Consider the following 20,842-nt stretch of genomic DNA (forward strand, 5'->3'; position numbering starts at 1 on the left):
TCTCCAGAGCCAAGCAATGTCTGGCAAATGTTCAAAATTTGTTGGGTGTGTGAATGTTTGAATTAGAACCCTCATGGTCAAGGACCTCACTGGCCTGGTGCTAGACCTTGTGATTCCCTCTTCACTCCCATCATAATGTTGCAACATTGTGATCCTTTTGGAATGGAGATCAAATCATGTCACACACACACACACACATACACACACACACACCAAAAACTTGTTGATTTCCCATTACTCTTAAAATACTTAAAGCCTTAACATAGTAAGTTAGTTGGAGTTCTTAGTTCAAGTTCTAGCCATTTTAAGCAGTAAGAGGAATTGATTAAAGTTGCTCTGTCCAATAGAACTTTCTATGATAATAGAAATATTCTGTATCTGAGCTGTCCAATAAGGTAGCCACTAGCTGTATGTGTCAATTGAGACCTTAAAATGCAACTTGTGCAACTAAAGAAATGAAATTTAAATTTTATATCATTTGAATTAATTTAAATTTAAATAGCTACCTGTGGCTAGTAGCTACTCTATTGTACAGCACAGGATTAAAGGATATTAAGTAGCTCAAAGAATTTTGAGATGGCCTGTGATTTAGGCTGGGATCTATAGAGCCAGGAACAGTGTCTAATACTCACTGAGGAACTGCTCAGGGAACAACCCACTACCACTGATGCCGTGCTGAGGTCCAGCTGCCTGTCACTTGCAAAAGTTAAAAATTGAGACATGGTTGGTGGAAAGAAAAGCAGGTTTATTCAGAATGCCTGTTTATTCAGAATGAATTCTGGGAGGATGGTGAACTCCTGTCCAAAGGCCACCTCCCCATTCCTAGACTGGTCAGAAGGCTTTAGAGGTACACAAGAAGAACAAAGGAAAGTGGGAATCGGTCAGGCAGGTCCTAGGGCTGACATTCTTCCCAGGGTCTGGTCTGTTTTAAGATAATGTTATCTCTGGATTCTGGACCACCAAGGGCTGGGGTTTTTTATGTATTCCAGTGTCTGGGCGCCTGAGGATTAAGAAATTGCTCTTTTCAAGTTAGGATTTTGTTAATTAAATGGATTAATGAGGTATGTGTAATCTTGAGAAAGGGAATAAAACAGAGTTCTTCAGTTAATCAGGAAGGGCAGAAACAAAGAGGAAATAGCTGAATATCAGGGTGGATCAAACTGCAAACTAAGTCTAACTACAAGTGGCTAGAGAGAGCGATGCGGTGAGTCAAACTGCAAACTAGCTAAGTCTAATTACGTTATTTATTTACTGAATTTCACCCTTACACCACTGCACAGACACTGCAGCTGGCATTACTGACTGGGCACTGGACACAAATCAGATGCCTCCAATGCTATCTTATCAGATATGAATGCCCACTTCCTCTGTGTGTGCCTCTGAACCAAAGCTTCTGCCTGATGGACGCAGTCCAGGTGAAAGCTGATGTCCAAGCTGTAAGGGAAGCTGGGAAGGCCAGTTTCTGGCTTCTACCTCTTGAAGGCAGTACTTATTATATGGGAAATTCCCCACACAAAAGAAGAGTGTTGAGAAGATGCTGAATGTCCAAAGAGTATGACAAATGTCTACTCTGTGTGGTCTTGTGGTCTATACCAGTGCTTCTCAAACTAACATGCAGACAAACCATTTGAGGATCTTGTTAAAATGCAGGTTTTCATTGAGTAGATCCAGAGGGAAAGAGAATCAAGATTCTGTAGTTCCAACAAGTTGCCTGGTGTGGCCAACATTGCTAATCCACAGCAAGGCTTCATACAATCCCACAAGGACTCCCTCTCTCTAGACCTCTCTGATATCTCTCTCTGTGTCTGTGCTTCGGACACATTCTGAACAACATTCATTTTTTTTTTAATGACTTTATTGAAGTATAATTCACATACCACACAGTTCACTCTTTTGACATGTGCTGGTTCTTATAGGCCCTGACTTCTCTTGATTTGGCTCGTTTTCTTAGTTGGTTTCAGTAATTTGCATTTAAGAACTGATAAATAAATCTTCTGATCTACTTGCAGTTTAATCTTAGGACAGGCGTAAATGGGAGGCAGTTGGGAGTTCTCTAATCATTCTCACTCTGTTAGGAACAAAGGCAGCTGTGAAAACATTGCTTCTGGGCTGTACTTTTAAATGCATATATAACAGCTTTATTGAGATATGTCACGCATTATAATATTCACTCTTTTAAAGTATACAACACAGTAGTTAAATATTCTTAGCATATTCAGAGGTTAGCGGTCTGTTCTGTCGTAAATAAAGTCTGTTTTAAATTTAGAGTCTGTTTTGTTTTAAATAAAGGTCCTTTCAAGATTTTCTCCAGACCCACGGAACTTGAGCATATCTACATGAAATCTACGCTTTTGGTGAGTCTTCTCACCTTTCAACTCTCCATTCAACTCCATCCCTCTCTCCTCAGTCCCCGCCCCGGCACTGGGTCTCATTGTGATTGGCTGGTGCCGAGTGACGCCATCACATCGCGACCCAGGAGCGGTGGCTGCGCGGTTATGTGTCGCGGCGGCCGCGGGTGGCTTGCGGTTCTCGTGCCGGGGTACTTCAACCTCGCGTGCCTCCGCTTTGCCAGGACTTGGAGTGGCCGTAGGGGCCCGATGGCGGACACGCTCTCGACCGGGGCCGAGGCAGCGAGCGGGCTGAGGGCTCCGGCTCAGCAAAACGGAGACGCGGGCGGCGACGTGAGGGATGAGTGGCCCCCAGGGTGCCCAGAGCCGGCGGGCCCAGGAGTGGAGCTGGCCCCTGGGGACGGGAAGCAGACCACAGGGAACCAGGAGCCGGCCCCGGCTGCAGCGCTCGGCCCAGGCAAGCGGAAGAAGCGGCGGGGCACCACCGGGGAGCGCGTAGTGCCGCCCCCGAAGAAGCGGCGGGCAGGGGTGAGCTTCGGCGACGAACACTTTGCAGAGACCAGCTACTACTTCGAAGGAGGGCTGCGCAAAGTGCGACCCTATTACTTTGACTTCCGGACCTATTGCAAAGGCCGCTGGGTGGGCCGTAGCTTGATGCACGTCTTCAGCACCGAGTTCCGAGCCCATCCCCTGGCCTACTACGAGGCTGCGGTTCGGGCTGGGCGCCTACGCCTCAACGAGGAGCCAGTACAGGACCTCAGCATTGTGCTCAAGGTGGAGTCCTGATGGAGCCGACCTAAAGTGGCGAGGAAACGGGGAAGGGGTTTTTAGAGCTAGTAGGACATAGGTACTGGAGTAAAATCGGGGTAATTCAGAAGCTTTCTCACTTTCACTTGGAACACTCTTAGCTCCCTCCCCCACTCCATTTCTGCAAGTAGCTCCGGTGCTTCAAAACTCAGCCCATTTATCCCTTCCATCACTGCGACTTGCTTGTTTCCAAGGGACAGCAGTTGGCATTCTTATGGCTCCTCTTATGCACTGTCTTGTGGCACTGGCACTGATCACCTCCTACCTTGCGTTGTGATTCTCTGTACAAATAGTGTAATAGAGGTTATCATTTGTGTCTCCGTAGTATGTCCTAGGCACAAAGTTAAGCATTTTAAGTATTTTAACATTTAATTCTAACGACAGCCTTGTGGGATAGCTATTGCCACATCATTTTACCTGTGAGGAAACTGAATTAAGGTACACTTCACAGAATTAAGGCCAAAGTGTCACCTCCAAAGCTGATGTTCTTATAACTACTACTAAAATTATTTATCATAGAGCCTGATATAATAGAATTGTGAACTGTCAGCGATAAAGACCAGAGTTGTCTAGCCCAGTGCTTTGACCCTTCTTTAAAACTTCTTCACAGCTAAAAGGTACCAGATACCCCTGTGAGTAACACTGGCTCACCAGGTTGTGATGGGAGCCCAAGTGATTTCAGCATTTGGGGAATGGATGGTTTGAATCCCCTCTCCCATCTCAATTTTGAAAAGCATAGGTTTGGTCTAACCCTCACATTTTTACAGGTAAGGAAACAGGCCCAGAGAAGTTAAGTGACTTGCAGTGAACCTGTGGGAGGAAATCCAGGTCTACAGCCCAGATCACTGGACTTACAGCTTGGTATTGTTTGTTTAAGGTCATGAAAAAGTGATGATGATTTATTGAGGGTTTTTTTGTCCCCACCATTTAAAAAAAATTTACCTTTGAAGTATAACATTATTGTAGGAAAATACAAATAAACAAAATCCAAAAACACCTGTAATCCCATCACCCAGAGATATCACCATTAACATTGTTGTGTATATCCTAGGTAGTTGTTTTTCAGTGCCTGCTATCTACCTCGGTATCTATTCTTACAAAGTGAGAATACACTATGCATACTGCTTTTTCTGTGTAAGGATGTACTGTAACCATTCTTCCATGTCAATAAATAACGGGAAGCTGTGTGTGAAGTTGACTGATTACAGATTGCTGGCCCCTGGGCTGACCAGTTGCCTATGTCATTGGCAGGACAATGACTTCTTGCGGAACACAGTGCACAGGCATGAGCCACCAGTCACAGCAGAGCCTGTCCGCCTGCTGGCTGAGAATGAAGAGGTGGTGGTTGTGGACAAACCTTCTTCCATTCCTGTCCACCCCTGTGGCCGCTTCCGGCACAATACAGTCATCTTCATCCTGGGCAAGGAGCACCAACTCAAGGAGCTTCACCCATTGCATAGGCTTGACCGCCTTACCTCCGGGGTCCTCATGTTTGCCAAGACAGCAGCTGTCTCGGAGAGAATTCATGAGCAGGTTCGGGACCGGCAGGTGAGCCTCGCGTTTGTATCATGCAGTTTACTTCCTGGGCTCACAAATGCTGTGTGTCAAAAGGGCATCAATTGAGTTCTGTCTGAAGTGGGTCTTCATGTTTATCTGGCCAAGCTTCCTACCTTCAGGGAGGGCAACACCTAAAGTGCCAAAGACAGATTATCTCACAAATTTCAAGAGATTTTTAGAGATGGCAGACACTGCCAGCCTCTTGGTGGTTTGCTCTTTTGAAGTTTGAAAGTGCCGATAGGCAGAACGAGGTTTTTAAGCTTGTGGGGAGAGCCTACTTGATGGAACGATTGGATGAAATTGGAAGAGGCTTGGGTAGAAGAGTTAAATGGTAGTGATTGTGGTCTTGAGACTTGTCATTCTGGATCTGATTGTGATACAATTCTGGTACTGAGTGCTTACTGTATACCAGGCTAAGTACCAAGTACGTTAGAGCCTCACTTACTGAATTTGTATAACAGCCCTGTGAGGTAAGTGCTTTCCTAATCACATGTCCTAGACAAGGTAATAGGATTTAAAGAGACTAAGTAATGTAGCCAGAATCATGCCACTGGAAAACGGTAGAGCTGGGGTTTGAATCCTCTTCTGTGTGGTACTGGGGCCTTCCTCATCACATGCAGAGGGCCTGGGCTTCCTGAGGTTGGGCTTTGTGCTGATTTCTCCCTCTTCCCTCCTGTGTAGCTGGAGAAGGAGTACGTGTGCCGGGTGGAGGGGGAGTTCCCCGCCGAGGACGTAACCTGCAAGGAACCCATCCTGGTAGTGTCTTACAAGGTAGGGGTGTGTCGTGTGGACGCTCGGGGCAAGCCCTGTGAGACAGTGTTCCAGAGACTGAGCTACAACGGCCACTCCAGTGTCGTGCGCTGCCGGCCACTCACAGGCCGCACACACCAGATCCGAGTCCACCTCCAGTTCCTGGGCCACCCCATCCTCAATGATCCCATCTACAACTCAGTAGCCTGGGGTCCCTCGCGAGGCCGGGGCGGCCACATTCCCAAGACAGATGAGGAACTGCTGCGGGACCTTGTGGCAGAGCACCAAGCCAAACAGAGCCTCGATGTGCTAAATCTGTGTGAAGATGACCTGTCCTCAGGACTCACGGCCTCCGCAGCGCCCTCCTCAGAGCTGGGCAAGGACCGCCTAGAAGACTTGGTTGCATCTGCCCCCAAAATGGATGGAGTAGCTGAGGCAGCCCCTCAGGATCTGGACACAGTGACACTGGCACCAGGGAATGTAGCGGAAACAGATGTTGAGAATCAAGAGATAGACCCCCTCTGTCCAGAGTGCCGGCTGGTGCGACAGGACCCCTCGCCCCAGGACCTTGTGATGTTTCTGCATGCCCTGCGCTATAAAGGGCCAGGCTTTGAGTACTTTTCACCCATGCCGACCTGGGCACAGGATGACTGGCAAGATGATTGACAGCTGTGGCCTGTGGAGGGATGGCTTCTTGGGTGGGGAAGAGGCCATTGGGGTAGGACCGACCTCATGGGCTGGTACTCAGGGTTTCTATAAGGAGTGAGGTTGGGCTCTTAAAGGACCGGTCACACTTGCTACCTCCTTCCTTCCTCTCCCTCCAGCTAGAGTCCGGGGACTTACTGGTTTGTAAATGTATTCCTTTTTTTTTAGGAATACATGTCTGGTTTTCCTACTGCTGCTTTTTTTGTGTTTTTCTTTACTATTGAGGTAAATTCACAACATGACAATTAACCATATTAATGTATACAGTTTAGCGGCATTTAGCATATTCAGTGTTGTGCAACCATTACCTCTTCTTTAGTTCCAAAACATTTGCATCACCCAAAAGGAAACCCGTAGCCATTAAACAGTCACTCCTCATTTCCCCTTCTTCTCAGCCCATGGTAACGATTATTCTACTTTCTGTCTTGATGGATTTGCCTATTCTAGACATTTCATATGGAATCATAAATGGAATCATACAATAAGTGACATTTTGTGTCTGTCTTCTTTTGCTTAGCATAAGGTTTTCAAGGTTCATCCAATTTACAGCATGCATCAGTACTCATTCCCTTTTTGTGGCTGAATAATATTCCATGGTATGGGTATACTACATTTGTATAGCCCTCAAATATCTTCTATTTTGTAGCTTGTCTATACATTTTATTGATAGTGTCCTGTCATTCACAAAAGTTATAATTTTTTTTTTCCCCTTCTGCTTCCTTCCTACTGTGGTTCAAGCCGCTGTTTCTCAGTCTTGTTGTGTAGGACACAGCTCCCTGGCCCTGCTGGTATTATGAGCCTTGCGCTCCCCGCCCCCATCAGCCGCTCACAGGAGCACAAAGCAGCCAAGCAGCCCAGCGGTGTCAGCTAACACCAAGCTCTGGCTGCAGAGCAGGCCAGCTCCAGGGAGAGCTGTTGTTCACAATCTTAGATGTAGAGGGCGCAGCTCACTGGCCCATGTGGGTATCGAACTGGTGACCTCTGTGTTAGGAGCACGGCGCTCCAACCACCTGGGCCACCAGGCTGGCCCTAATATTTTTTTTATTGTGGTAAGAACATGTAGCATGAGATCTACCCCTTAACAACTTTTTATGTGTACAATACAGTATTGTTAACCATACACACAATGTTGTGCAGCAGATCTCTAGAATTTAATCATGCATAACTGAAACTATACCCGTTGAATAGCAATTCCCCATTTCCCCCCGCTCCCAAAACCCTATATCACTATTCTAACTCGCTGCTATGTATTTGACTGTGTTAGATACCTGAAAAGAAAACCTTGTTTTCCTTTACTCACTACTTACAGAATACAGTTCAAATATGTGGGGGTTTCCCCACACCAAGCCAGTCTCAGACCAGCTAAGTGTCCTACAGTTTAACTCAATTCCAACACTATCTACCTGGAGATAGCATCAGATTCCACAAATAAAGGGCTCAGGCCCACAAGACTGTGCCCACCTCGGATGCCAGTCTCAAGTCCAGGTTGTCACCTGTGCTTCTGACCAACCATAAATCAGGGGCTCCTATAACTCTGTCCTCAGGTTCAATCCTTTACTAGATTGGCTCACAGAACTCAGGAAAATAGTTCACTTGCTAGATTACTGGTTTATTACAAAGGATATTAAAGGATATGAATGAACACCAGCTGAAGAGATATGTAGGATAAGGTCTAGAAGCACAGGTGCTCTGACCTCATAGAACTCGATGTGTGGATGCCTTCTTGTTCACCCACCTGGCAGCTCTCCGAACCTAGTCATTTGCATGTCTTTGGAGAAACATCTACTCAAATCCTTTGCCCATTTTCCAGTTGGGTTATTTGGATTTTTTGCTATATTTTTGAATACTATTTTCCTTGTATTTTGGAATATTAACCCCTTATCAGACATATGATATGCAGATATTTTCTTCCATAGGTTGCCTTTCACTTTGTTAATTGTTTCCTTTGCTGTGCAGAAGCTTTTTAGTTTGATGTAGTCCCACTTGTCTATTTTTGCTTCTGTTGCCTGTGCTTTTGACAAGTTTTAATTTTGATGCAGCCCAATTTATTTATTTTTTCTTTTGTTGGTTGTGCTTTTCGTATTATATCTGAGAATCCATTGGCAGACCAAGGTCATGAAGATTTACCCCTATATTTTCTTTTAAGAGTTTTATAATTTTAGCTCGTACATTTAGGTCTTTGATCCATCTTGAGTTGATTTGTGTATATGGTGTGAGAGAGGGATCCAACTTCTTTCTTTTATATGTGGATGTCCACTTTTTCTAGCACTATTTGTTGAAGAGACTATTCTTTCCCCATTGAATGACCTTGGCTCTCTTGTAGAAAATCATTTAACCATAGATGTATAGGTTTATTTCTGGACTTTTGATTCTTTTCCTCTGATCTCTAGGTCTATCCTCTACCAACACCACAGTGTTTTGATTCCATTCCTGCAAAAGAGGCTGATGGAATTTTTTTAATTTAATTTTATATTGTGTTAAAAAACAAAATTTACCATTCTAGCCATTTTTAAGTGTACAGTTCAGTAATGTTAAGTATATTCATATTGTGAAACAGATCTTGAGAATTTTTTCCTCTTGCATGACTGAAACTCTATACCCGTTAAACTACAAGTCCCCTTTCTACCCCCTCCCCCCAGGCCCTAACAACCATCATTGTACTTTCTGTTTCTATGACTTTTATTACTTTAGATACCTCATATAAATGGGATCATATACTTTTGTCTTTTTGTAATAGGCTTATTTCACTTAGCATTATGTCTTCAAGGTTCATCCATGTTGTAACTTGTGACAAAATTCCTTCCTTTTTAAGGCTGAATAATATTCCTTTGTGTGTATATACCACATTTTTATCCATCATCCATTTATGGACACAGGTTGTTTCCACATCTTGGCTATTGTGAATAGTACTACTGTGAACACGGTGTGCAAATACCTCTTTAAGTTCCTACTTTCAATTTTTTTAGTTATATCTCCATAAATGGGATTGCTGGATCATATGATAGTTCTAGTTGTCAATTTTTGAGGACCCTCCATACTGGTTTCCATAGCAGCTGCACCATTTTACAATCCTATCAACATTACACAGGGTTCTAATTTCTCCACATCTTCGTCAACACTTGTTATTTTCTGATGTTTTGATAGTAGCCATCCTAATGGGTGTGAGGTGATACCTCACTGTAGGTTTGATTCGCATTTCCTTGGTGATTCGTGACATTGAGCATCTTTTCATCTGGCTGTTTACATATCACTTAGAGAAATGTCTATTCAAGCCTTTATGCGTTTTTAAATTGGGTTATTTGACTTTTTTGTTGTTGAGTTATAGGCATTGTTAACATGTCCTGGATGTTAACCCTTATCGGAGATATGATTTGTAAATATTTCCTCCCATTCCATACGTTGTCTTTTTGTTCTGTCGATTATATCCTTTGATGCACAAAAGATTTGAAGTTTAATGTCCCATTTGTCCATTTTTGTTTTTGTTGCCTGTGAAGTTGATAGGATTTTGGTCGAGATTGCATTGAACTGTAGATTGCTTTCAGACAGTGATACCAACCTTTTTTTTTTTTTTTTTTTTTTAGTGGTATTATCATCTTAACAGTATTAAGTCTTCCAATCCATGAAAATAGGATGTCCTTTCCATTTTTTTTAGGTCTTTTTAAATTTCATCCAGTAATGTTTGGTCATTTCCAGTGTACAAGTCTTATACTTGCTTGGTTAAATTTAAGCCTAACTATTTTATTCTTTTTGATGCTATTTTAAATGGAATTGTTTTCTTAATTTCATGTTTGGGTTGCTCATTGCTAGTATATAGAATTACTACTGATTTTTGTGTTGACTGTGTTCAACTTTGCTGAATTTATTAGCTTAATAGTCTTTTTTTGTGTGGATTCTTAAAGTGTGTGTGTTTTTTTCATATCATCGCAAATGGAGATAATTTTATTTCTTCCCCTCTAAACCCTCTGTGTACTCTTCCTTTCATTTGAAGCTTGTCCATGTTTTGAAAACTGCAACATTTTTATCAGTCATTAACTACATCAGAACAGTAAGCATTGTCTAGTAAAGTTGAACATGGACATAACCAATGATTCCATTTCTAGCTATATAACTAGAGAAACACTTGTACACGTACCCCGGAAGACAAGTATAAGAACATTCACAGCAGCAGTCTTATAATAGCAAAAAACTGGAGATGACCAAAATATCCATCCATAAGAGAATGGATACCTAACTTTATTTTCAAATAATTGTATACTAAGTAGCAGTGAAAATGAATGAATTACATGGATAAAACAATGTTGCATGAAAGAAATGGATGAATAAATATGATTCCATTTATATAAAATTCAAAAACAAAACCAAATATTTTTTAGGGATATATACATGCATATTTGGTAAGAAAAGCAAGAATATGATTAACACAAAATTCAGTAAAGTAATTATCTCTGGTAGGAGAATGCCAGCAGGGAGGGGCACACAGGAAGCTTCAAAGGTGCTAGAAATGTTGTGTTCTTAAGCTGGGTCATGTGTATATGGCATTGGTTTTATTATTTTAAACTGTACATATACAATGTATTACATATGTATATATTGTATCATTGTACGTATAATATCTTTCAAGACTAAAAATTTTTAATAAAAACTGTTTAAACTTTTTTTTTAACCTTTGGTTATCTCTGAAATAGTGACTCCTCTTAGTTACCCACTGCACACAACCCCTAAGGTCTGTTTGACCTCCATGCAACTGGGTTGGGTACCACACCCAAATGCCTCCATCATGGGTCACTTTGATCAGGGATGGAAAGAGAACACCATATGTATGGTACTTTGGAGACTATAATGATAAGCAATATATAATAATTCACAAAAGTGACCAACCACTTCAATATGTCTTAGCAGATTAAAATACTGCTTCTTTATCATAAAAGAACTGAGGGATTTAAAAGTAGCTTATGGCTTTGGTAGTGTAGATCTGACATGCTCTCAGACACAGAGCCCTGTGCCTTGCGTTTTCTAACACATTACCATGGCATCTACACAGTGATTCTTGAAAATACTTCAGTAATTCAAGTAAATAGTAAATGATGCCATTTTTCAGGTTCTTTTTTCTTGTAAACTTTCCAATATTCTAAATGTGGTAGTTAGGTTAAGGGTTTTTAAAGAATAGCTGTATATCTCACCCTAAATGTGAAATCATCCAGAATCAGAACTGTGGCAAATATATAAGGACTAGGAATTTTATAAGACAAGAAATGCCAAAGATTGCCAGCAAACCACCAGAAGCTAGGAAAGCGGTGTGGAACAGATTCACCTCACAGCCCTCAAAGGAACCAACCCCAGTGACACTTGATCTCAGACTTCTAGTTACCAGAACTGTGTGACCATTTCTGTTGTTTAAGCCAAAAAAAAAGTTTTTTTTTTTAGTCCTACATCGTGGGCTAAAACAAACACTGCCCCTGTTACTTGCTAGGTTATATACAAAAAAAAGATTACTGACAGTCATTGAAAGGAAAATTCATTGAAAGTGATAATTTTGGTGAGTACACAAAAACCACTGTCAAGGAGCTATTTCAATTTTTCATAAGTGAATATATATATATGAATATGTGAATATATATGTATTTCAGATGCCAAATTGTCATGCAAAATTTTAAAAATCAGAATTTTAAATCCATAGCTGTATTTACAATCAACAGAAAATTGATCGTTGAAATGACTCAAACTTTTTTAATCATCTGTTTTTGTCATTCGGTATGCTGTCATAGTTCATAACAAATGCAGCCTTCATTTGTCCATCAGTCCAAACACCTAAGCATTTACTGAAGGAATTTGATCAAGAGTTGATAAATACAAATCAAAATATTCAGATAACAATATTTAAGAAAGAATCTTTGAGAAAGCCAGAGGGAGAAAAATCCTCAACGTCAATGACCCTTTATTTAGCCCAAAGAGAAATATGAAAAATGTATGACCCCATAGTAACACAATCAAAAAAGGAATTATTGCTTCTGTTTCTAACTCCTGGAACTATTAGTTATGTCCTCAGGTCTTGCATTCATTCATTAACTTCACCCTATTGGGGTTGGGTTCAACCCCATTTTACTTCATTCTGGGGATTCCAAATGAAAAAATTATTTTGAAATTTGAAATGTGGGGCATTGCTCCTACTCAATATGATGAGAAGGAATGGTGTTACTGGTTGTTGCTTGCTAACCGTCCATAGCTATCTCAGCGGAAGATACAAAGCATGGGGATATCACAAATATTATTCCCCATTTCCCCTAGCCTGTTGGTGTTTATTCACTTTGTCTTTCCTAAGTAAGTTTACTATAAACTAGATTTTCGTTTTTGCTCTACTGATCTTCAGTATGAAAAACTCATTTCATTTTCAGCTCAGTACACTCCCAAAAACTGTCATATTGGGTTGGTGCAAAAGTAATTGTGGTTTCTGCACTTATTTTTAACCTGTTAAACCACAATTACTGTTGCATCAACCTAATAGGCTGTTTTCAGCTATTACAGCTCAGCTAATACAGCTCAGGGAATGATTTGAGCCAAGAAAAGTGTTTCTTGTTGGCCTTGCACACTCAGAGAAGAATGCCTGGGTTCATTCTTGAACATCCCCAGGCCTTGTCATGACTGTCTTCCCAGAGATGGTTCTTCAGTGGGAACACACTACCGAATGGTGAGACACAGAAGTCACTTCTGTTGTTGCCTGCCTCTCAAAATCAATGTTTGCAAATCTTGCAGCCTGGGTTCTGGGTTTTTCTTGCAAGAGTTAAGAAACTGTAGGCAAACCAACAAGTGTTCATTGATTTCAATTCTTCATTCAGAGCTATTTTATGTAAGAGCTGCTGTCACATAAGCACCGCTGCAAACCATCACCAACTAAGTACTGGACAGTTCTTCCCTGAGCACCTCATCTCCAGACAAAATGGGTCTTCCCGAAGCTGAACTTGGAGAATGAAAAACTATTCCCTGGCACTTAAGCTGTAAGCGAGCTGGAATAGCTTGATACCACATTTGACTGTGCAATGGTTCTTTCTCGCATGGCCTTCTAGAATTTGTAGGGTCCTGCAGTAGTTCAGGGTAGGACTTATGAAGAGGAACCCTGGTATTGGTGGAGAATGGTTTCCTTGAGCTGTGGTTTGTTGACAGATTTCACGGAGTAATGGGGATCTTTCCAAACGTAGCAGCCATTCAGGCAGAACTATGTTGTCCTTGCACTTGCAGCTGCTCCAGTAGATGGCATCTCTAACTCTTTTACTGCCTTAATTACTAAATTTCTCTTTTTTCCTTATTTTCTTATTAGCTTCAGGTGTACAAAACAATGTAATAGATATTTATACCCCTCACAAAGTGATAACCCCCTCCCCAATCTACTACCCCTCTGACATTGTATACAGCTGTTACGTTTCCACTGTCTCCATTCCTTATGCTGTGCTCCGCTTCTTGTAAATATATATATATATATATATATATATATATATATATATATATATATATATATATAAAATTGTAGTTGACATTCATTATTATTCAGTTTCAGGTGTACACTGTACACAGGCAACTACACCATCCATGAATTGGTCTAATAAGTTAGATAACTAATCCAAGTATTTCCCTCCTCCCCACCCCCGGGTTTTTAAATAATCTGGCATTTCATTGATCTTTCTCTTAGAAAAAGGTTAAAACAATTCTCACACAAATCGATCAAGAGATCATAGATGTGCAAAAAATAGACTGTCTTAGCAAGTCTTACTGCAATTTCATATGAAAGAAACCACAAATGAACTAAGCATGCAAACAGGTACAGAACTGAGGAATTAAAAAGTGAGCCTCCACTCAAAATCTCCTATTTTTTCTCTAGACACTTCTAGTGCTTTGTGTATTTTTAGAACTTCTATTGCTGAAGATTTTCCTTTGAGAAGAGACTCCACTCAATTTTATTTGTAGACTGGACACATTGATAGACCTTATTAATTTTCCATAGGAAGTCATCACCGCAAGAAGCAGGCAAAACTCAGAAAAAGGATGCAGCCTTACTAGTCTTTAGAGAGGTTGCAGCACTCATGGGCAATTTAAATACTGTCTGGCAAGTGCTGGGGGACACCCAGGGAGCTACAGGAGCATCTACGAGGGCTGCAAAGCTCCTAAAGCGAGAGAGAACACAGGGACTAGTTGAAAGAAATCTAAGGAGCTGCAGGTTGCAGGGCTGGGGGCGGGCCTGTTGATGGGGATGACGTATAAGCTGAGAGCTGAAGGAGGAGCAGGAGCCAGCCAGGCAGGGGTAGATGGGAAAGAGGTTTGGGGGAATGGGTGCCTGTTCCAGGGAGAGGCGTAGGGACAGCATCTGCAAAGGTCTTGGGGGAGAGAGCAAGACCTAGTCCAAGGAAAGCTTATGATCAGTGTCTTGAGGGTGCTTTATAAAAGTCCCTCAGGGGCTCTTAACTTTTTTGTGACATAGACCCCTTTGGCAGTCGGGTAAAGCCTATGGGTCCCTTCTCAGACTATTGTTTTAAAATGCATAAAATTAAATTTGTTGGACCACAAAGGCAACCAATTATGTTAGAATACAGTTATCAAAATATTTTTAAATGTTTGATATAATAATGCATGTACTTCTTTATGGATGCATAACATTACAAGATGTAATGGGCAGGTCTACCAATAACTACCATTATTTTGAACTAGTGATGAGCATAAAGGAATAACAGTAATGAGATACAAAATATCCATGATTTCTATTGGTGACAAAATCACAGATAAGGTTAATATTACGGTACTTTGTTGTTTACCTTTATTGAAGGAAGCACTTTCAATTCGAGATTAATGAAAATAAAGATGCAATTTTTTTCCCCAAATAACCAATTGAATTTCATCCATGGTCTTTTGGGAGTGTGTGGAATTCAGACAGAAACCCTCCCCAGCAGCAGGATGGTGAATGGATTAGAAAGCAGGGCTGAAAACAGATGCTAGGGTGACCCTCAGCCCAGGAAGTATCAATATTCCCAAAATCAATGTTCTTGGATTTAAGAGGAAGGAGCCAGGGGAGCTGGCTGAGCAGATGCTACTGCCTTCCACTCTCAGTGTCCCAAACCTTGCTGAAGCACCTGCCACGTGCCAGGTTTCAGGGTACCATGCGGTGCAGAGAGAATGTGTAAACCATTTATTTCCGCAAGGGACTGATGAGCCCTTTGTACTAATCTCCAGCACGGTATAAGATGGTGGTTAAGAGCCACCAGCGTTCCATAGACTTGGGTTACACTGCCCTTTTTGCAATTATATAAGCTGTCTAACCTTGGGCAAGTTTATCTTCCAGTGTCCTCATCTGTAAAATGGAGTAATAAAAATATCTATCATGATCACAGGGTTATGGTGAGTGATGTAATTCATTGTGGTGCCTGTAGCTAAATACTGGATAAATAAAAGTTGTTAAATGTGAGTCGAATGCATTTGCCTGATGACCTTTCAAGATTGGAATTTCTGTTTTCTGCTTCTATGCCTCCCTCTCCGCTTAAATCCGAGAAAGGACTTCTCTGGGAAGGTAGCCACATTTCAGGTTTTTAGTCTCTGGCTTCTGGATAACGTACAACCAAGGTTCCACATGTTGTCAACATCTTTTTAGTTTCCCACTGTATTTTATTCTTGAGCACCTGCAGCCTGCTGGGGACTGGAAGAAAATCCTGAACACTGTCTCGCGGTAGCTTCTAAAGTGAAACCTGATATTTTATAGCAAGGACAATTATTAAAAACTCTGGGGTAAAATTCCACAATAATTGAAGCCCCTCAATCAGGAGCTAGGTTAATTAATGTGGAGCAGATCAGCATTGAAATATATGGGAATAGTAATAATACTAGAATTTTATGTATTGTTCACTTTATATAAAAAGAAATTAAATCTGTTGATGCCCAGAAAACGCTCTTTTCTTTATCTGTCAGGTCAGAATACTCCAAAAGCCGCCCGCCTTTTAAATATCTCAGATGAGATTGATGGTGCTAGAATAAATTGACTAGTAAATCATACTTAAGCTATTTCCACTTTGCAAATAAATTTACACATAATCGAAGCAAAAGTCACCTTCGACGAGGATGGGATTCGAACCCACGCGTGCAGAGCACAATGGATTAGCAGTCCATCGCCTTAACCACTCGGCCACCTCGTCCCAAAAGCCTACCCCTTCCTGGTAGCTATAGGGAGTAATACTAGGGGGATGTGACGCAATATTATGGACGCCGCCATTTTGTACGGAAGCAAAGAGCCGATCGTTTTTATAGCAAGTAATCAAGAGAAGATGGCCGCTCCCATATTATGAGGAAGATGCAATGGGGGAAACAAAGAAAATTCTGTAGAAAATGAGAAACCTTGAAGAAACTGAAATTGGCCTACACGCTGGAAAGGAAGTTTGATTACAGGAGCCTTAGCAATAGGGGTGGTCTGGCTTCTTAGGGGCGGGGCCGACGCAGAGAGTGACTTTGCGCGTGCGCATCATCTAGGCGGTTAGATTTGAATACTGCGCGGAGGCAGTCTGGGAGCTGTGAGGTGACGTCGAGAGCGGCGGCGAGCTTCCTCTCTGCGGAGCGCGGACCCCAAACAAGTCTGAGGAGAGTTTATCAAGCAGAAGGGCGCGGAGGGTAAAGACAATGACCCTTTCGTTCTGGGCTCCTGGGCGGGGGGAGGCTTTAGGTGTTGTCTGAGCACTCTAAACGTCCAGCGATGGAAAGGTGGGGGATGCTCCCTCAGTCAGGCAGCCCCCGAAAGCGCTGGGCCCAGGGTAGAAGCTTCTCCCTGGGTGCGTGGGGCTCTCTTTCCTCACCTGGGCCAGCACACTATGCTCCTTCCCTCTCCGTAGCACGTTCCATCCACACCTGGGCCCCTCGGGCGGGCTCGACTCGCTGAGCCGTAGCTCTCGGCGTCCCGGGCCGCGGCGCCCCGCCCTCCTTCTGTCCTGGCTCCCGGACTCTTCTCGCATCCTTGCCGCTTTTTCCTAGGGAACTCTCGGCTGTTTGTATTTCTGACTCAATCTTTTCTTAGCTGTAAATGAAGTGACAGCACCAATAAGTGAGTTTAAACTCTCGGCTTGTCGTGGTTTATTTGCAGTGTCTTGCAGTGCTGTTACTGCAGATGTAATAACGTGAGTAAAGAAGGCAGTATGAGAACGCCACAAATAAGTTTTTAAAAATCTTCCTTTGCCCGTCATTAGCTCAGAGTTAAAACCCCTTTTCTTGCTGTTTATCTCAATGCTGGAGTTTAAGAAAACAAAGTTTTTTAATTGCCGATTGGAATTTTAAAGGTACATTTATAGAGATGTGACAGAAGACTAAAGCAGAACTTACTCTAGATATTAAGATTGACGTTTTCACTTCAACTGAATTGGATCAATCGAATTGCTCAGCTATTTATTGCGTTCCTTCTTGCGCTAGGGCTGGGAGCGGATGATGCAGAGTCCCTACTCTAAAAGAGCTTGCAGTCTAGAAAGGGAAATAATTAATATACGCAACTATAATACGAGACAATGTGCAGGATTATAGGACATTCTAAAGTGGTATGGGAACACGCAGAAGGGAGAGCTTATTTGGTACCTTTAACAATGGAGACCAAAGGAGGCTTCGTGGAGAAAGTGGCGTTTGAGGCGTTGAAGGCAAGAATGATTTACGGAGATAAGCTTAATATATCCGAAGATTTTGCTAATTAAAGGTTAAGTTCAGAAGGAGAACTGACTCTGGGTGGTGAACACACAATGGGATTTATAGATGATGTAATACAGAATTGTACATCTGACATCTATGTAATTTTACTAACAATTGTCACCCCAATAAATTTTTTTTAAAAAAAGGTTAAGTTCAAAGCAGTATTCTTCCTGACTAAGTGGATGACTGGAAATGTTTACAAGATGATAAATGGATGAAAACTGAGTAAAAATGTTTGGAGTGTTAGTATTAATGATGTTTGATGCTAAATAAGAGACTGGAGAAGATTCTCTAACTATTGATAGGATGGCTATCCAATAAAACTTTCAGTGATAGTGGTTATGTTTTATACATGCACTGTCCAACTCGGCGCCCATTAGTCACATGTGACTGTTGAGCCCCTGAAATGTGGCTATTGTGGCTGAAAAACTGAATTTTAAATTTTGTCTTATTTTAATTAATTTACATTTAAATAGCTACTGTATTGTACAGCACAGGTCTACAGCCTGCAGGAGTGAACAAAGACCCAAAAAGTAAATATTTCAGGCTTTTCAGCCAAATGGTCACTGGCATGGTCTCTGTCACATTCTTTTTTATTTGTTTTTTGTTTTGTTTTCTACAACCCATTCAAAATGTAAGAAACAACCACTATTAAGGGCCCATTTGGCCCAGTAGCCATAGCTTGCAGACCTCTGGGTTATTTAGACTAATAAGTAGTTCCCAAAACTTTCTTGGCTCATGGTGCCCTTAGGTCAAAAGAAATACCTAACAGTTCCATTTATGAAGTAGTTAGGTCCAAACCACTTAAAAAGTTGTTACATAAATTTATGTCCTGACCACATAGTAGCCATTTGAAAAAAGATACTATGCATAAATTGAAGGAAAAGATAATATCTTTATTAACAATCACAATTATTTACTAATTGGATATGCGTGCCTGTTGAACACTGCACAACTTCTCAAATCTTGGAATCAGATTGGACTCTGCCGCCCTCATTTCCTGTACCACACTGATTAAAGTAACAGCTTTATATCATCTGCCAAAGATCCAGCTTTGCAATAGTATGTTATTAACACTAATGTGATGTGAATGGGTACTATTTTGAGCTAGTAGTTCACACAGTACCTGAGAGATATTGAAAATTGCTGTTTCTCTCAACATTTAAAATATCCCAGGACACCTCTGGGAGTATGCTGTAGCACCCCTGGGTTCCAGGTGCAGTTTTGGAACCAATCAATAATCAACTAGTGTGGCAGAGATCAAGAGTTCAACCACAACAGCATTTTATAAATGAGGCTTAACATTGGGGATCTGGAGTCTCCTATTTCTGTTGAAGGTGGAACTTACGTTATGTAATAAATAGAATATTTTTAAAAAGGAGACTTTAATAATTTTTAAACCTCATCAATTAAGTGTCAACTCGTCTGTAGGTTAGACAGGAATGATTCTCAATGACTTTCTAACAGTGAAGGTGTATAGGTGGTCCTAATTTGATAATATTTAATATCTTTATCTGTGAATTTTGAATATGTCACTGAATTTGAAAATATTCCCATATGTGGAAATGATCATAAAGGTAACTTTAAAGAATTTCTTAATTACTGATTCAGCAAATGTTTTTGAGCTTTACAAAGCGTTGTGCTAGGTTCTCAGAATATAACAGTGAACATAAGAAACACCAGCCCTGTTCTCGTAGAGTTTACTGTTGGGGCAAGGGTAGTTTGGGACATAACAGGAATAATTAATTTACATAACAGACTTAAATTACAGTGCAGAAATGTTACAAAAGAGACATACACAGTGCTACAAAGACTGCTTTTCTTGCCTTTCTTGCCAAGAGAGAATATCAAATATAAATGCAGTGACTCAGGAAAGCATTGTGTGTGCAGGAATAGAAATGCTAGTGTGGCTAGCGTAGTGAATGAAGAAGACAGTGGTATGAGATGAAGTCTGAGAGGCAAACAGGGACCAAAGCTTGTCGAGCTTTGTAGGTCCTGGTGAAGAGTTTACACTGAAACGGGACTGTCTTAAATGTGATTTATGTTTCAGAAAATAAGTGCCTAGTATGTTGAGGAAGGACTATAGAGGAGATAAGTGAAAGCAGGGAGGCCAGTGAGGCAGGTATTGCAGTATTCTACGTGAGAGAGAAGGGTAGCTTGACCTATGGTGTAGCACTGAAGATAGAAGTGAATGGATTTGGGATATATAGTGGAAATAGAACTACTAAGAGTTGATGATGGATTGGATAGAAGTGGAAATAGCTATCATACTTGTTTGATCTCAGGGAAAGTTTTCAAAGTTTCACGATTAAGTTGATGTTTGCTATTGTTTTTTAAATCCATACTATTTGTTAGATTAAGGAATTTACTTTCTATTTGTAGTTTGCTAAGTTTGTCTTTTTTTTAAAAACGTGAAAGGATGTTAAAGTTCATCACATTTTTTAAAAAAAACCTGTTGAGATGATCATATGATTTTTCCCTTTTAATCCGTTAGTATGATAAATTGTAAAATTAGTTTTCTAATAAACCAATTTTGCATTTCTGGAATAAAAGCAACATAACTATGATATATATCCTTTTTACAAATTGCTGGCTCCTTTTGCTATTTATTTAGGATTTTTATATTTATAGTAGTAAAATTGTCGTGTAATCTTTTATTGTACAGTATTTAGCTGGGTGGAAGGGCTGGATGTTTGTGTATGTGAGATGGAGGTGGTTACAAGGAAAGAGCTTTCTTTAAATACAAAATAATTAGTTTAAAGTAGTGTAAGTGGTTGCTTTTGTGAAGGAGGAAATTGACGCTGTTTTAAAAAACCAGTCTTGTAACATCAACTTCTTATACTGTATGCAAAAGCTAAAATTTTAAAATATGATTTTAAGTAGATATGGGTGTTACCTGTGAACAGGAGGTAAGTGAAACCAGAAGAATGGAAAAGCAGACTGAGAAAATGATGGAGGACAAAAGGAAGAGGGTTAGAGATCAA

General features: G+C 41.1%; 2 protein-coding genes and 1 non-coding gene across 4 annotated transcripts in view; 2 read left to right on the plus strand and 1 right to left on the minus strand.

The window, feature by feature from the left end:
* The first annotated feature begins 2,461 nt into the window (after nt 1-2,461).
* Nucleotides 2,462-6,656, plus strand: RPUSD2 (RNA pseudouridine synthase domain containing 2). 2 transcript variants are annotated; one of them, XM_019725480.3, is made up of 3 exons: nt 2,462-3,122; nt 4,407-4,703; nt 5,394-6,656. In XM_019725480.3, exons 1-3 carry the CDS (start codon nt 2,496-2,498, stop codon nt 6,126-6,128), a joined length of 1,659 nt encoding a protein of 552 aa, XP_019581039.3. In that variant the 5' UTR covers nt 2,462-2,495; the 3' UTR covers nt 6,129-6,656. The 2 variants fall into 2 exon arrangements, with proteins under 2 accessions (XP_019581039.3, XP_019581040.3); XM_019725481.3 differs by having other exon boundaries at nt 2,462-2,876.
* Nucleotides 6,657-16,251: 9,595 nt separating this feature from the next.
* TRNAS-GCU (transfer RNA serine (anticodon GCU)) lies at nt 16,252-16,333 on the minus strand. The gene has a single exon. It is a non-coding gene; the product is annotated as a tRNA-Ser (tRNA).
* A 180-nt stretch (nt 16,334-16,513) lies between these two features.
* KNL1 (kinetochore scaffold 1) overlaps nt 16,514-20,842 on the plus strand; it is a 53,004-nt gene continuing 48,675 nt past the window's right edge. The window contains exon 1 of the mRNA XM_019725479.3: nt 16,514-16,802. The gene's annotated coding sequence lies outside the window, so the exon portion shown is untranslated. The remainder of the gene's footprint in view (nt 16,803-20,842) is intronic.

The sequence above is a fragment of the Rhinolophus sinicus genome, chromosome 3, assembly GCF_057876585.1.
Source record: "Rhinolophus sinicus isolate RSI-liver-muscle chromosome 3, RSI-T2T, whole genome shotgun sequence".
Classification (NCBI taxonomy): domain Eukaryota; kingdom Metazoa; phylum Chordata; class Mammalia; order Chiroptera; family Rhinolophidae; genus Rhinolophus; species Rhinolophus sinicus.

What these genes read in the sequence shown, in the direction of transcription:
- RPUSD2 (XM_019725480.3), top strand. Translation starts at nt 2,496, where the DNA reads ATGTGTCGCGGCGGCCGCGGGTGGCTTGCGGTTCTCGTGCCGGGGTAC. An exon ending in ACCTCAGCATTGTGCTCAAG is followed by an intron (nt 3,123 to 4,406) that starts GTGGAGTCCTGA and finishes TGTCATTGGCAG; the next exon opens with GACAATGACTTCTTGCGGAA. An exon ending in AGCAGGTTCGGGACCGGCAG is followed by an intron (nt 4,704 to 5,393) that starts GTGAGCCTCGCG and finishes CCTCCTGTGTAG; the next exon opens with CTGGAGAAGGAGTACGTGTG.